Genomic DNA, 13,081 nt, shown 5'->3' with positions numbered 1-13,081 from the left:
TAAAGTAAAAATAGAAAAGAACAAAGAAACAAATTCTACAATGGAAAGCCAATATATCAATTATGTCAACATAATTGAATTATAAAATGAATTAAATTCACCTAGTTTTACTATTGGATTGAATCAAGACAATATTTTATTGTATTTATTTTAAAAGAAATGTATGCTAATACAATGGATAAAACAGTTTTGAAATGATGTGAGTTGGGATGAAAATGAAAAAGAATAGAAGTAGATATCACAATACGAATAGCAGACAAATTTGAATTCAAGATGAAAAAGGAATCCCATGAAAAAGACGAGGAAGGTGATTTGACATAGAATAAAATATTTTCAGTGAAGACACATATATGTGAATTTATTACACAAGTTACATTGCGTCATGTTTGGGAAAAATAGATGTTAGAAATGAAAGGATTATTATAATAAAATAGTAATCAGAGAATTGGACACAGTTTCTTCATGTTTTATGATTAACAGAGCATAAAATAAACATTATTGAGATAATGTTAGTATTAATGAGGTCAAGCCCTTAAAATTATAAAAATACACTCATGCTATGGGTGTGTACATATTAATTGAATCAATGGAAAAGAATATTCTATTCATTTATTTGAAATCAATATTTAATTTTTTTTTTTGAGACAGGATCTCACTCTGTTGCCCAGGCTGGAGTACAGTGGCACAACTACAGCTCACAGAAACCTCTGCCTCCTAGGCTCAAGCGATCCTACTGCCTCAGCCTCCCAAGTAGCTGGGACCACGGGCACACACCTGCCACGCTGGGGTAATTTTTGTATTTTTTGTAGTGATGAGGTTTCACCATATTGCCCAAGCTGGTCTCGAACTCCTGAGGCTCAAATGATCCTCCCACCCTTGCCTCCCCAAGTGCTGGGATTATAGGCATGAACCACCATGCCTGGCCTCAATATTTAAAAATTTAAATTTATATAAAATCTGTTCATGTATACATTATAATTCCAATCAAATATCAAGATCAATTTTTAAAAACTGGTAAACTAAATGCAATCTCGTAGAGTAATTGATATACTTTAAAAATCTACCAAAGATGATAAAATACTATTATAAACTATAGCAATTTAGGACAAATATGCATAACTTTAAGAAGATATTTTTAATATTTTATTTTACTTGTGATGGAAACTGAATGAAGAAAATTTTCAACTCACGCAAAATGCAGTTCCAGTGGACAATATGTTGTCGTGCATCCACTGCCTTAAGAAGTTTGGTTTGGAGACCATAACCATGGAGACTGTGTAAGGAAAGGTAAAATGGAAAGCAAACATCAGACTCCCAAACAGTCCCCATGGTGTTAAGTCAGTGTCATTGATAATGTTACCGGATTTGGGGGCTGAGGCAAAGAGAGTGAGACGGAAACAGAGAGACAAAAAGACCCACTGCTTGATTCCAAGAAGAGGTGTAGAATAAAACCTGTAGGCATAAAAGAAACACAACCTGCTGGGGTGCTTGCTGAAGGCAAAGGTACTACAGAGTGGGTAGTAAAAGTAGGTCGTCATCAATACCAGCTGTGACCAAGTGACCAAGTGGCCAGTTGCAGAAACAGGGATTGTAATTGTCATGAGTATTTTATCCTCCTTTTGTTAAAAACTTGTTTGTGAACATATGCACTTGCACTAAGGAAATCCCTTCATTTTATTTCCTTTTTTCTTTATCATGTGACATAAAATTATTGACTTCATATCAGCATTTCAGTGTTGTTCACTTTATATAACAGCATTTGGGTTGGGGATTGGTGTGTTTCTGGTTGTACGAAGGATACTTGTATTATGTTGGGCATAAGACCTTATTATTGTCTTTATTTGAAAACTATGTGTGATCTCAGGAGACGTGTATAGCTTCAAGTTGACAAGGAGTGGATATGTAATGGTTAATACTGAGTGTCAACTTGATTGGATTGAAGGAGGCAAAGTATTGATCCTGGGTGTATCTCTGAAGGTGTTGACAAAGGAGGCTAACATTTGAGTCCATGGGCTGGGAAAGGCCAACGCACCCTTTATCTGGGTGAGCACAATCTCATCGGCTGCCAGCACAGTTAGGATAAAAGCAGACAGAAGAACATGAAAAGACTGGACTAGCCTAGCCTCCCAGCCTACATCTTTCTCCCGTGCTGGATGCTTCCTGCCCTCAAACATTGGACTTCAAATTCTTCAGCTCTGGGACTCGGACTGGCTTCCTTTCTCCTCAGCCTGCAGATGGCCTATTGTGGGATGCTGTGATCATGTGAGTTTAATACTCCTTAATAAAATTCCCTATACAGGAGAACTTGAAGTCCGATGTTTCAGGGTAGGATTTAAAATAAATAATTGACTAATTGAGGCCGGGCATGGCGGCTCATGCCTGTAAGCCTAGCACCTTGGGAGGCCTAGGTGGGTGGATCACATGAGGTCAGGAGTTTGAGACCAACCTAGCCAACACAGTGAAACCCTGTCTCTACTAAAAATACAAAAAAAGTAGCCGGGTGTGTTGGTGGGCGCCTGTAATCCCAGTTATTCAGGAAGCCGAGGCAGGACAATAGCATGAACTTGGGAGGCGTAGGTTGCAGTGAGCCAAGATCATGCCACTGCACTCCAGCCTGGGTGACAGAGCAAGACTCTGTCTCAAAAAGTAAGTAAAAATAAAACAAACAACTGATAAACTGAAAAGGCAATCTGTGGAATAGGAAACAATAATCCAAATTCATGTATCTGATAAAGAGTTAAAAAATAATGACAAAACAACCTGATTTAAAAATGGACATGTGACTTAAATAGATATTGCTCCAAATAAGATATACACATGGCCAATAAGCACATGAAAAGATGTTCAATATTTCTAAATCAAAATTAGGGAATTCAAATCAAAATAACCACAAGATCTTACATCACATTTATCAGTATGGACACTATCAAGAAAACAGAGAATAACGTGTTGGTGGCGAACTGGGGAAGTTTGAACCCTTGTTTATGCCTTATTGGTGGGAATGTAAAATGATGCAGTCATTATGAAAAATAGTACAGAGATGCCTCAACAAGTTAAAAACAGAATTTTTGTATAATTCAAGAACCCTACTTCTGAATTTATGTCCAAAAGAATTCAGAGGAGGATTTCAAAGAGATGTTTGCACGTCTGTGTTCACCCAGAATTATTCACAATAGCCAGAAGTGCAAGCAAGCCAAATGACCATTGGTAAATGAATGGTTTAATACACGTGACATCTACATACAGGGAAATACTATGGCAGCCTTACACAAGAAGGAAATCGTGTCACATATTACAACATGGAGGAACCTCAAAAACTTTATACTAAACAAAATAAGCCAGCTACAACACAAAAGGCCAAATACTGTGTCATTCCCTTTACATGAAGTATCTAGAGTAGTCAAGATCACAGAAATAGGAAGTAGAAAGGTGGTTCCCAAGCTCTGGGGGGATGAGAGTCAGGAAATTGGTGTTTGATGGGTACAGAGTTTCAGTGTTGCAAGATGAAAACTTTCCAGAGATCTGTTGTTCAACGATACAAATATACTTAACATTACTGTACTGTACTCTTAAAAATGGTTCAGATGGTTAATTTAATGCCACATCATTTTCCTACCATAATAAAAGTACGTCATCAAAAAGACAATCCATGATGAATGGAAGAAAATATTTGAAAATTATATGTGTAACATATTTATTAATGATATAAATTATATTTATAATATAATTTATATATTATCTACATGTCATGTCACAAAATTATATTATAATGTCACGTACATTTTTAAAAGATTAAAACATTCTGAAACTATTATTATATATTAGTGAATAGCAGACTTACATGAAATAGAAATACTTTTAAACACTTTTGTTGGCTCATTTTTATTTTTTTAGCAACATAGTTGTTGCTATGTTGCCCAGGCTACAGTGCAAAGTGGCTTTTCACAGGAGTGACCATAGCGCACTACAGCCTAAACCCCTGAATTCAAGTGAACTCAAGGCCTCAGCCTCTGAAGTAGCTGGGATTACAGACACTCACCATCATGCCTGGTATGAAAATATTTTTAAATGAGTTAAATTGTATGGAACTGACTCAGGAAGAAATGTAAAGCCCAAATTATCCTACAATACTATAGAAACTGAATCAGGGATGAGAAAATATTTCCATAAAGAAAATATCCAGCATACAGAAGAAAATAATAGACATTGGAGACTCCAAAAGTGGGGAGGTTGGTGTGGAAGTGGGGATTGGAAAGTTACCTATTGGGTATAGCGTTCATTATTTGAGTGATAGGTAAGTTATAAAAACTCAGACTTTACCACTATGCAATATATCGGTGTAACAAAACCGCACTTGCATGCTCTAAATCAATTTTTTTAAAAAAGAAAAAAAAAATCCAGCATGAATACTTGCAAAGGTGAATTGTACTCAATATTTAAGCAATATATGTGTTTTTAACGCATGTAAAGTCTTGAGGGGAAAGTAGAAATACGATCTAACATGTTTTAGCTATTTAGATGTAGCTTCACACCGAAACCACACAATGGCATTAGAAGAAAAGGAGTGGCAAGCCAATCCCTACAGGAGACATAGGTTTCAGTATAACAAATAAAACACTACATCAATAAACAATCATGACCACATTCGAATTACTCCAGTAGTGCAAATTTGCATCAATGTAATGAAATCTATTATAACAGATCAACACAATAACACATGATAAAATGCTAAAATTATCTCACCATAGAAAAATATTCAACAAAGTATCATTTAAGAAAAAAGCCACCCCTGGACACTAGGGTGAAATAAATTTTCTCTTCCATCTAGTTAATTAATTACATTGAACTAAAATAAGATGGCTAAGAAGAATTTCTTCTATTATGACTTAGTAGACTTGGGTTATTGTTGTCAATAATTATAATAATTTATGAACATCGATTTTAGATATTAAGAGAAGTTAGAAAGTTAGTGAGAATCCTTGAGATAAATACATGAAAGCCATGCAAGTTCATATACCACTATCAACTTTGAGATATGTTTTTCAATATCCCATTTGATAATGCATCAAATATATTATTTGTTGGCAGAATATATAAACATGTGAAAAATATAATGAACAATGAACAAACATAATTAAATAGGATTATATACTGTGTTCATGAATAGAATTTTTCAATGTCAAAAAGCTATTATCAGTTATCCAAAATTTGCACGAAAATACCAGTCAATGGTATTGATGAGGTTTATAAGGCCAAGAAGCAAATATTATGTGTCTGTAGAATATTAATTGGCCAGACAAGCAAGATATTTGTAAAGAAAAAAAAGTGTGAATACTTTTTTTTGAAATTCTTTTTAATTGTAGTAAGCCAAATCATGATTGTAAGTTACATGTACTGGGATAATAAAATAGATAAAAGGAATAAATCAAGAAATAAGCATTGCATCAAATTTAATAACCTCTTAAACTTATCAGAATTCATCAGAAGAATTAATAATTTTATTGAAAGAATATTCAGTCACCTTTTCCGCCAGTCTGCATTTTATTCCTCATAAGCCTTGATTTTGTTTATCGTTAAACATATAAAAACAATTAAAATACCCCTGGTCTTCTGGATCACAGACTTCAAGAAAGAAATTAAGAAGCCCTGGAATGCCATATTCCTAAGACATAACCTCCATGGGCAGCAGTGCTTTGGGGTGAGGTCCAGGATGACTAAGGAGATCCATGGAGATCACAAAGACAGCTTCCACATGCTCCGTCTCAGAGCCTGCTTGACCTCTTTGTTCCTCAAGCTGTATATTAGAGGATTCAGCATGGGGATGACAATAGTGTAGAATACGGACACTATTTTACTTTGCTCCATGAAGATGATGGCACTTGGTTGTGCATACATGAAGAAAACGGTACCAAAAAACAAGCACACTCCTGTTAGGTGGGAGGTGCACGTGGAGAAGGCTTTCTGGCGTCCCTGCGTGGTCGGAATCCTCAGAATTGTTGAGAGGATGTAAATGTATGAGACCAGGACAATCAAGAAGGTACTGACAATAATGGAGCCACATAAACCAAGAAGAACCAGTTGGTTTATAAACGTATCCGAACATGAGAGGGACAAGAGTGGGGGAACATCACAGAAAAAGTCGTTGATCTCATTGGACCCACAGAAAGGCAACCTGAAGGTCATGGTTGTTTGAGCAACGGCATTGACTACACCCCACAAGTAGGATCCTGATATTAACAACACGCAGACCCGGTGAGACATGCTCACAGAGTACAGAAGAGGGTTGCAGATGGCGATGAAGCGGTCACAGGCCATGGCAGCCAGGAGGAAAGCCTCCGTGGTACCAAAGAGAGACAGGAAAAAGAATTGAGCAGCACACCCGCCAAAGGAAACTGTGTGGTCCTCTTGCATGGAGTTCACCAGAGCCCTGGGTGCAATTGTGGAAGAATAGCCGATGTCCAACAATGAAAGGCTTTGCAGGAAGGCATACATTGGGGTGTGGAGGTGTGCATCTGCCCAGATAATTACAATCATGCCAAGGTTTCCCACCACAGCTATGCCATAGAGGATCAGAAAAATCAGAAATAGCATTGCCTGCATTCCGGGACCCCCTTGGAATCCAAGTAGAACAAACTCTGAGACATGTGTAAAATTCACCATTGCGTAACTGCAGAGAGAAAGAGAATGAGAGAGAGAGGGAGGGAGAGAGAAAGAGAAAGAGAGAGAGAGAGATGGGAGAGGAGGAGGAAGAAGGAAAACACTCGTAAGCCACGGCGAAAATTATTTATTGCAATAAGGTCTTGCTCTACTATGTCTTGTATTTCATGTAAAGAGAAAAGTTCAGCTGTAAGAGAAAGAAATGGGAAATAAATAATCATTTCTGTAGAAATAGTCTGCATCTATAAATATGGCGCCATATAATTCAACTCTAATCTCAAAATACTCAGGTGTTGTGAGTAATTTTTTTTTACTCCACATCATTAGCTCTTTTTTTTTTTTTTTAATTTAAAGAGGTCTCAAAATCAGAGCAGAAAAACATGATGACACCTGAGACTTAACTATTTAGTTAGTTTTTCTTTTCAAGAATTGTTAATCTGGCCTGAGGGAGATGCTGGCAAGTGGAGTTGATGATGTGCGTAAAATCAATTAACTTAGAATTTTTGGTCACATTTCTATCAGTTTCCTGGTACTACTAAAACAAACTATCTTAGATTTAATGGCCTTAAGCAATAGGAATTATTTAATTTACAGTTCCAGAGGACAAAAGTGCAGAGTAAGTTTTAAAGACCTATAGCGTGTTAGCATGCCCATGTTTCTTTTGGAGGCTCTAGAGAAGAATGTGTTTGCTTTCCTTTGCCAGCTTCTAAAGTCCACCTTTTTTCAATGGTCCATGGCCCCTTTTTCTGCTTTTAAGACAGCAGCACAGCATCTTCTCTCCAACCTCTGCTTCTGGTCTTACATCTCCTGTACCCAACCATCCTACTTCCCTCTTAGAAGGAACTTAGTGATGACATTGGGACCTTCCAGATAAACCGGGATGCTATCTCATCTCAACATTTTTAATATTCACATCCGCAAATTTCCTTTTACCATGTAAGGTAATATATCCACAGGCTTCATAATTTACCAGATGGACATCTTGGAAGGGCACTTTTTATCCTACCATATTATCTGTTTGATATATTTTGAATAGATTTATGAAATTTTGGTTATATTATAAGGTGAAAGAAATCTAACAATATGTGCTAGGTTTGTGATACAAATTAGACCTTTTTATTGTAATCACTGATGTGACATCTTTCTGAATCAGCGATTATCAACCTATTTTTATTTCTTTTTACCTGTAACAGCTCTCTCTCTCTCGTACATTCCATTATTTATTAAATATTGTATACAAAACAGTAATATATTTAGGCAGTTTACCTTAGGACTACTTGAACTATAATAAGTTGGAATTCCACTGTGGGGTGTGACTTGCATCTGTGGAACAGGAAGCATGGGATAGAGCAATGCATGTGTTTGTATGTGTGCATGTATATGTGTGTGTGTTTGCATGTGTGTGGTAATTTGTCATTTGGAAATTTCCTGATACTGTTTCTTACTCTATACAAAATGGAAATAAACATACCCTGGGAATATTCAAAGACAGAGTAAATGGACATTTTTATTCAGAATAAATGCAAAATGGAGATGAATTTGTTCTCTTTTCTTATGTACCATGGTTCATAAAATTTGTACCATTAATTCAGTAACTCTTACTTTCTCGGTGAGAAGGTATCAGAAACTTTTTTTAAAAATTCATTACAACTTTCAATTCTCTAGATCTTTGGGATTTCATGAAACTATAATCATGCTTCTATGATTTTTTGACTTTCCTTGTGTTCTGATAATTTAGCCCAACTAAATATGGGAGCACATTGTTTCTATGTAAGCTCCAGGCTCCAGGAGAAGATTGTGCTGTTTACTTCACCAATCAAACTTGAGCAAATAGAATAACACTTGGCTGAGATTCAAGACTCTAATAAATGTATTGAATGAATGAATAAATGATTCCTCAATGAATGGAATTGATTTCATGAGTGGAACTGATTTCACATGCTTTTCCTCATGGGCAAAGTATAACACAATTCCTTACTTTGAGTATTAGAGTTTATGTTGTTGGAAGTCTAGATTCCAAGATCTAAAGTCAAGTCTAAGTAGAAACAAACAAATCACAAAGCCGTTCCATGTTTAAGGAGAAGCAAAGCAAGTCATTTTTATGTTAAACAGTAGTTACGGTTTATGGTCATAAGTGCTGCTGCTGCACTTTTGAGATCCAATGAACATGGTGTAGATAGTATTATTTTATCTTAGAGGGAGGCACATTTTAGAGTAGCATAAACCAAATGACTCCCAGAGAAACAATGCATGTTCTCGTCTCACCAAAGGCCATTCATTTTCCTAGAAAAGCCAGTGCCACAGAATCTCACAAAACAAAGGAAGTATCAGCAACAACCACAGAAAAATTATGTACCTGATTTTTCCTTTTTTGTGAACACTGGAGGACTTAACATTCATTTAACTGATGGTCCCAGTTTTGGGTGCTTTGATATGAGTATTCATGGTTGCACTGTAATATTAGTGGCAATTAATTATTAACTAATATTACATTGGCAAAAACCACAATTACTTTTGCACCAATCTAATAAACTGATATAGAAAATAAAAGAGCACAAATTTAATTCTGAGATAAAAAGCTAACATTTATTGGACAATTGCTATAGGCTAATCAATCTAAAAAATTTAAATGATCTTTGTTTTATTTAATGCTCACAGAAGCCCCAAGCCCCAAGCACATGCTAATATTAGTAAGTTCTTCAAGGGAAATTAAGAAATGTGCCAGGTTTTCCCTCTAGAAAATAACCGAGTTTTTCGGCCTGACTCCAGGGCCTAACCTCTTGCCCTCTCATTGACTTGCCATTGTTTTAATCCGAGCCCTCATGTCAAGATCAGTGTCTCTGGCAATGCTGTGTGCTAATGTGTTTCAGATTTTTTGCTGGATCATTATCCCTTGGTGCAAAACATTCAGTGTACTCACTAGAATCCCACTATCTTAAGAGGTAGCGCATTGCAAGTCATCAAGCATGCTGTCTAATTCTGATTAGGTCAATAATGAGCTTTGTGATGAGAAATATATGCATAAAATCTTTTGAGACAGAAGCCTTGAAATAGCTGATTGCCAAGATTCATTCATTGTTAATACTATTAATTTTTTTCATTGTATTATATCTTACTCTATCTGTTTGTTATATCTGTGGAAATAAGGTGGAAAATCTAATGAAACATTAACCATGATGTCACAATACTTCATTGTTTCTTTGGATTAATATTATCAGAAAATACAAACTTATAAATGAAAGAATATTTGAGGATATGATGGTGTGAAAAATCAATGTAATATTAGAGTGTTCCCTGAACTCTAAATCTGGAAATGCATTTCTAGCTCCTAATCTGCCAATAGCCCAATAAAAGAGTTGAGCAATGTGCTTTGTGATGTTCGGTAGTAAGATGGATTGAGTAGATTTCCCATGTGAGGCAGGGGCCTGACCATTATAGAAACGTTGGGTCATTTGATTCTTCTGAAAACCATATGAGGTTTCCCTATAATTACTCTCATTGTACAGAGAGGAAAAACAAGATTGAGAAAGTCAGAGGCTTTATCCAAGTTCATACTACTAATAAACAGGGAAGTCACAATGTGAGCCCAGAACATTTGGCTCCAGAACCCACACCACTCTGCCTATTTATTAGAGACCGGAATAAACTGTTCATACTTTTAAATTTTGTCTTTTTACGTTTATAAAATGAAGTCAAAGCATTATTATTTTTATGATACACTTGTATTTTAAATTTGTATCAGTGATCCTCAACTTAAAAGATCTAAATATTGGTCTACGTACTTTTAAATAACCATGATACATGATGTTGTAGAAACACATTTTACTCGTGTGGAAGAAACACAGTGACATGGGCACTATACTACAAAATGTCAATGGAGTACAGTGGTTAGCATCAAGAACTCTGGGGAGTACAGTGGTTAACATCAAGAACTCTGAGACCAGCAGCCCTGGGTTCAAACACTTGTACTCGCTTGGACAAATGCCTCATTCTTTTTATATTTTATTAGTCTGACCTATCAAATGTAAGTATTAAGAGCATGTGCTTCACTGTGAAAGCTAAAGCACTTCACAGATGAAAGTACTTTGGAGATCTCTTGGTAAATAAGCACAATGTAAGTATTTCCATTGTTAATAATACTATGTTTAGTACAATGTAAGTGCAATGCACATACTGTCATTATTGTTTTTAGTATAATAAATACAATCTAAGTCAGTATTAATATTATTATTGAGTATATTATTGACCAATGCTATTTGTTTTGTCTTGTTTTGTTCTGTTTTGAGATGGGGTCTCACGCTGTCACCCAGGCTGGAGTGCAGTGGTACGATCTTGGCTCACTGCAACCTCTGCCTCCTTGGCTCAAGTGATTCTCCTGCCTCTGTCTCCTGAGTAGCAGGGATTAAAGGCACCTACCACCACACTGACTAATTTTTGTACTTTTAGTAGAGACGGCATTTTATCACGTTGGCCAGGCTGGTCTCGAACTCTTCGGCCTCGGCCTGCCAAAGTGCTGCCAATATGGTTTTAATTGAGGTCTGCCATTTTCATAGACTAATTGGAGTTCATCAGTAAACTGTGATTGACTTATATCGCTCACCTAATTCACTAGAATTTATATCCATTTAATTGAATTGGTTACAGGGTCTTTGTATAATCATTTTACGTTCTCAGTAAAATAAATCTCACCTAAATTTCATGCGTGACTTCTTTCTCTTTCTTGCTGACTCTTGGGTGCCTCATCAACTCTGCAGTTAGTAAAGTCCACACAAAATTTCCATAGCACTGTTTTTCCAGGAATAAGAACAAGAATTATAATATTGTTTTCCTCAGTGTTGGTCATTTGAGATTTATTCCCCAAGGTTTTATTGTAACAAGAGTGGTTTGACTCACTCAAGGGCTATAACTTGGCAAGAAGACAGAATGAAGTCCCAGAGTAAAGATTTGAGAGCAAAACAAAACAAAAGAAACCCCAATCGCAAGCCTATCTTTTAAACAATAATAAGTATATCATACTTATCATACTTGTCAGTTTTGAGGATGAAAACTTTAATAGAATTTGATCAGCTTTTACTTTAGGCTCCACGACCACAGATGTAGAATAGAATAAACACATATGATCAAATCTATATCATATCTGTCAGGTGTCTAGATTTCTGATGACCTAAGCAAATTCAAGGATAAAAATACATTATTTAGATATACTTCTTAACACATTTAAAGTTATATTTGGGTTACAGTGATTTTAATAGAAAATAGGTAGTGAAAAAGAAATAAGGACTTTGTTTTATATGTTTCTGATTATAATGACAACTAATATCCAAAGCATTTATAATAATTGCTGTAAATATATGTTAGGTATTAACCCATATAATACAAGAAAGTGATTGCTTATATTATCTTTGAAATATTTATTATTTCCTGAATTGTTCATTAAAAAATTAAGGGGTTGAAACATCAAGAAAGCATTGATTTTCCATTCCTGAGGTACTTCACTTGGAATAATAGTATCCAATCCCATCCAGGTTGCTGCGAATGCCATTTATTCACTCCTTTTTATAGCTGAGTAGTATTTCTTTGTGCATATATGCCACAGTTTCTTTATCCATTCATTGATTGATGGGCATTTGGGCTGGTTCCACATTTTTGCAATTGTGTATTGTGCTGCTATAAACATGTGTGTCCAAGTGTCTTTTTTGTATAATGACTTCTTTTCCTCTGGGTAGATACCCAGTAGTGGGATTGCTGGATCAAATGGTAGATCTACTTTCAGTTCTTTAAGGAATCTCCACACTGTTTTCCACAGTGGTTGTACTGGTTTACATTCCCATCAGCAGTGTAGAAGTGTTCCCTTTTCACTGCATCCAAGCCTATATCTATTACTTTTTGATTTTTTTATTATGGCTATTCTTGAAGGAGTAAGGTGGTATCACATTGTGGTTTTTATTTGCATTTCCCTGATAATTAGTGGTGTTGAGAATTTTTTCATGTTCTTTGGCTATTTGTATATTCTTTCTTGAGAATTGCCTATTCATGTCCTTGGCCCACTTTTTGATGGGATTGTTTTTTCTTGCTTTTTGTTTGAGTTCATTGTAGATTTTGGATATTAGTCCTTTATTGGATGTATAGATTGTGAAGATTTTCTGCCACTCTGTGTATTGTCTGTTAACTCTGCTAATTATCTGTTTTGCTGTGTAGAACCTTTTTAGCTTAATTAAGTCCCATCTATTTTCTTGGTTTTGTTGCATTTGCTTTTGGGTTCTTGGTCATGAAGTCTTTGCCTAAACCAATGTCTACAAAGGTTTTCCCATCGTCATCTTCTAGACCAAATAAATAAGAATATTTAAAACTAATAAAAAAGCCTATAGAATTTATATATTAATAATATAATTCATTAGTTTTTCATTAACTGATGGCATCCATG

The 13,081-nt window shown here is 35.6% G+C and overlaps 1 protein-coding gene across 1 annotated transcript; it reads right to left on the bottom strand.

Moving 5' to 3' along the window:
- Positions 1-5,516: 5,516 nt before the first annotated feature.
- Positions 5,517-6,880, bottom strand: LOC104681140 (olfactory receptor 12-like). Its single transcript, XM_010387357.1, has one exon. The coding sequence runs from the start codon at positions 6,658-6,660 to the stop codon at positions 5,734-5,736; it is 927 nt and encodes a 308-aa protein (XP_010385659.1). The 5' UTR covers positions 6,661-6,880; the 3' UTR covers positions 5,517-5,733.
- Between the last annotated feature and the right edge of the window lie 6,201 nt (positions 6,881-13,081).

This window comes from Rhinopithecus roxellana, chromosome 8, assembly GCF_007565055.1.
Source record: "Rhinopithecus roxellana isolate Shanxi Qingling chromosome 8, ASM756505v1, whole genome shotgun sequence".
Lineage (NCBI taxonomy): Eukaryota > Metazoa > Chordata > Mammalia > Primates > Cercopithecidae > Rhinopithecus > Rhinopithecus roxellana.
Note: the sequence above shows the minus strand (reverse complement) of the source record. Positions and strands in the feature narration are given on the sequence as shown.

Excerpts from the sequence above, each read along its gene's own strand:
- LOC104681140 (XM_010387357.1), bottom strand. The coding sequence starts at position 6,660 with ATGGTGAATTTTACACATGTCTCAGAGTTTGTTCTACTTGGATTCCAA.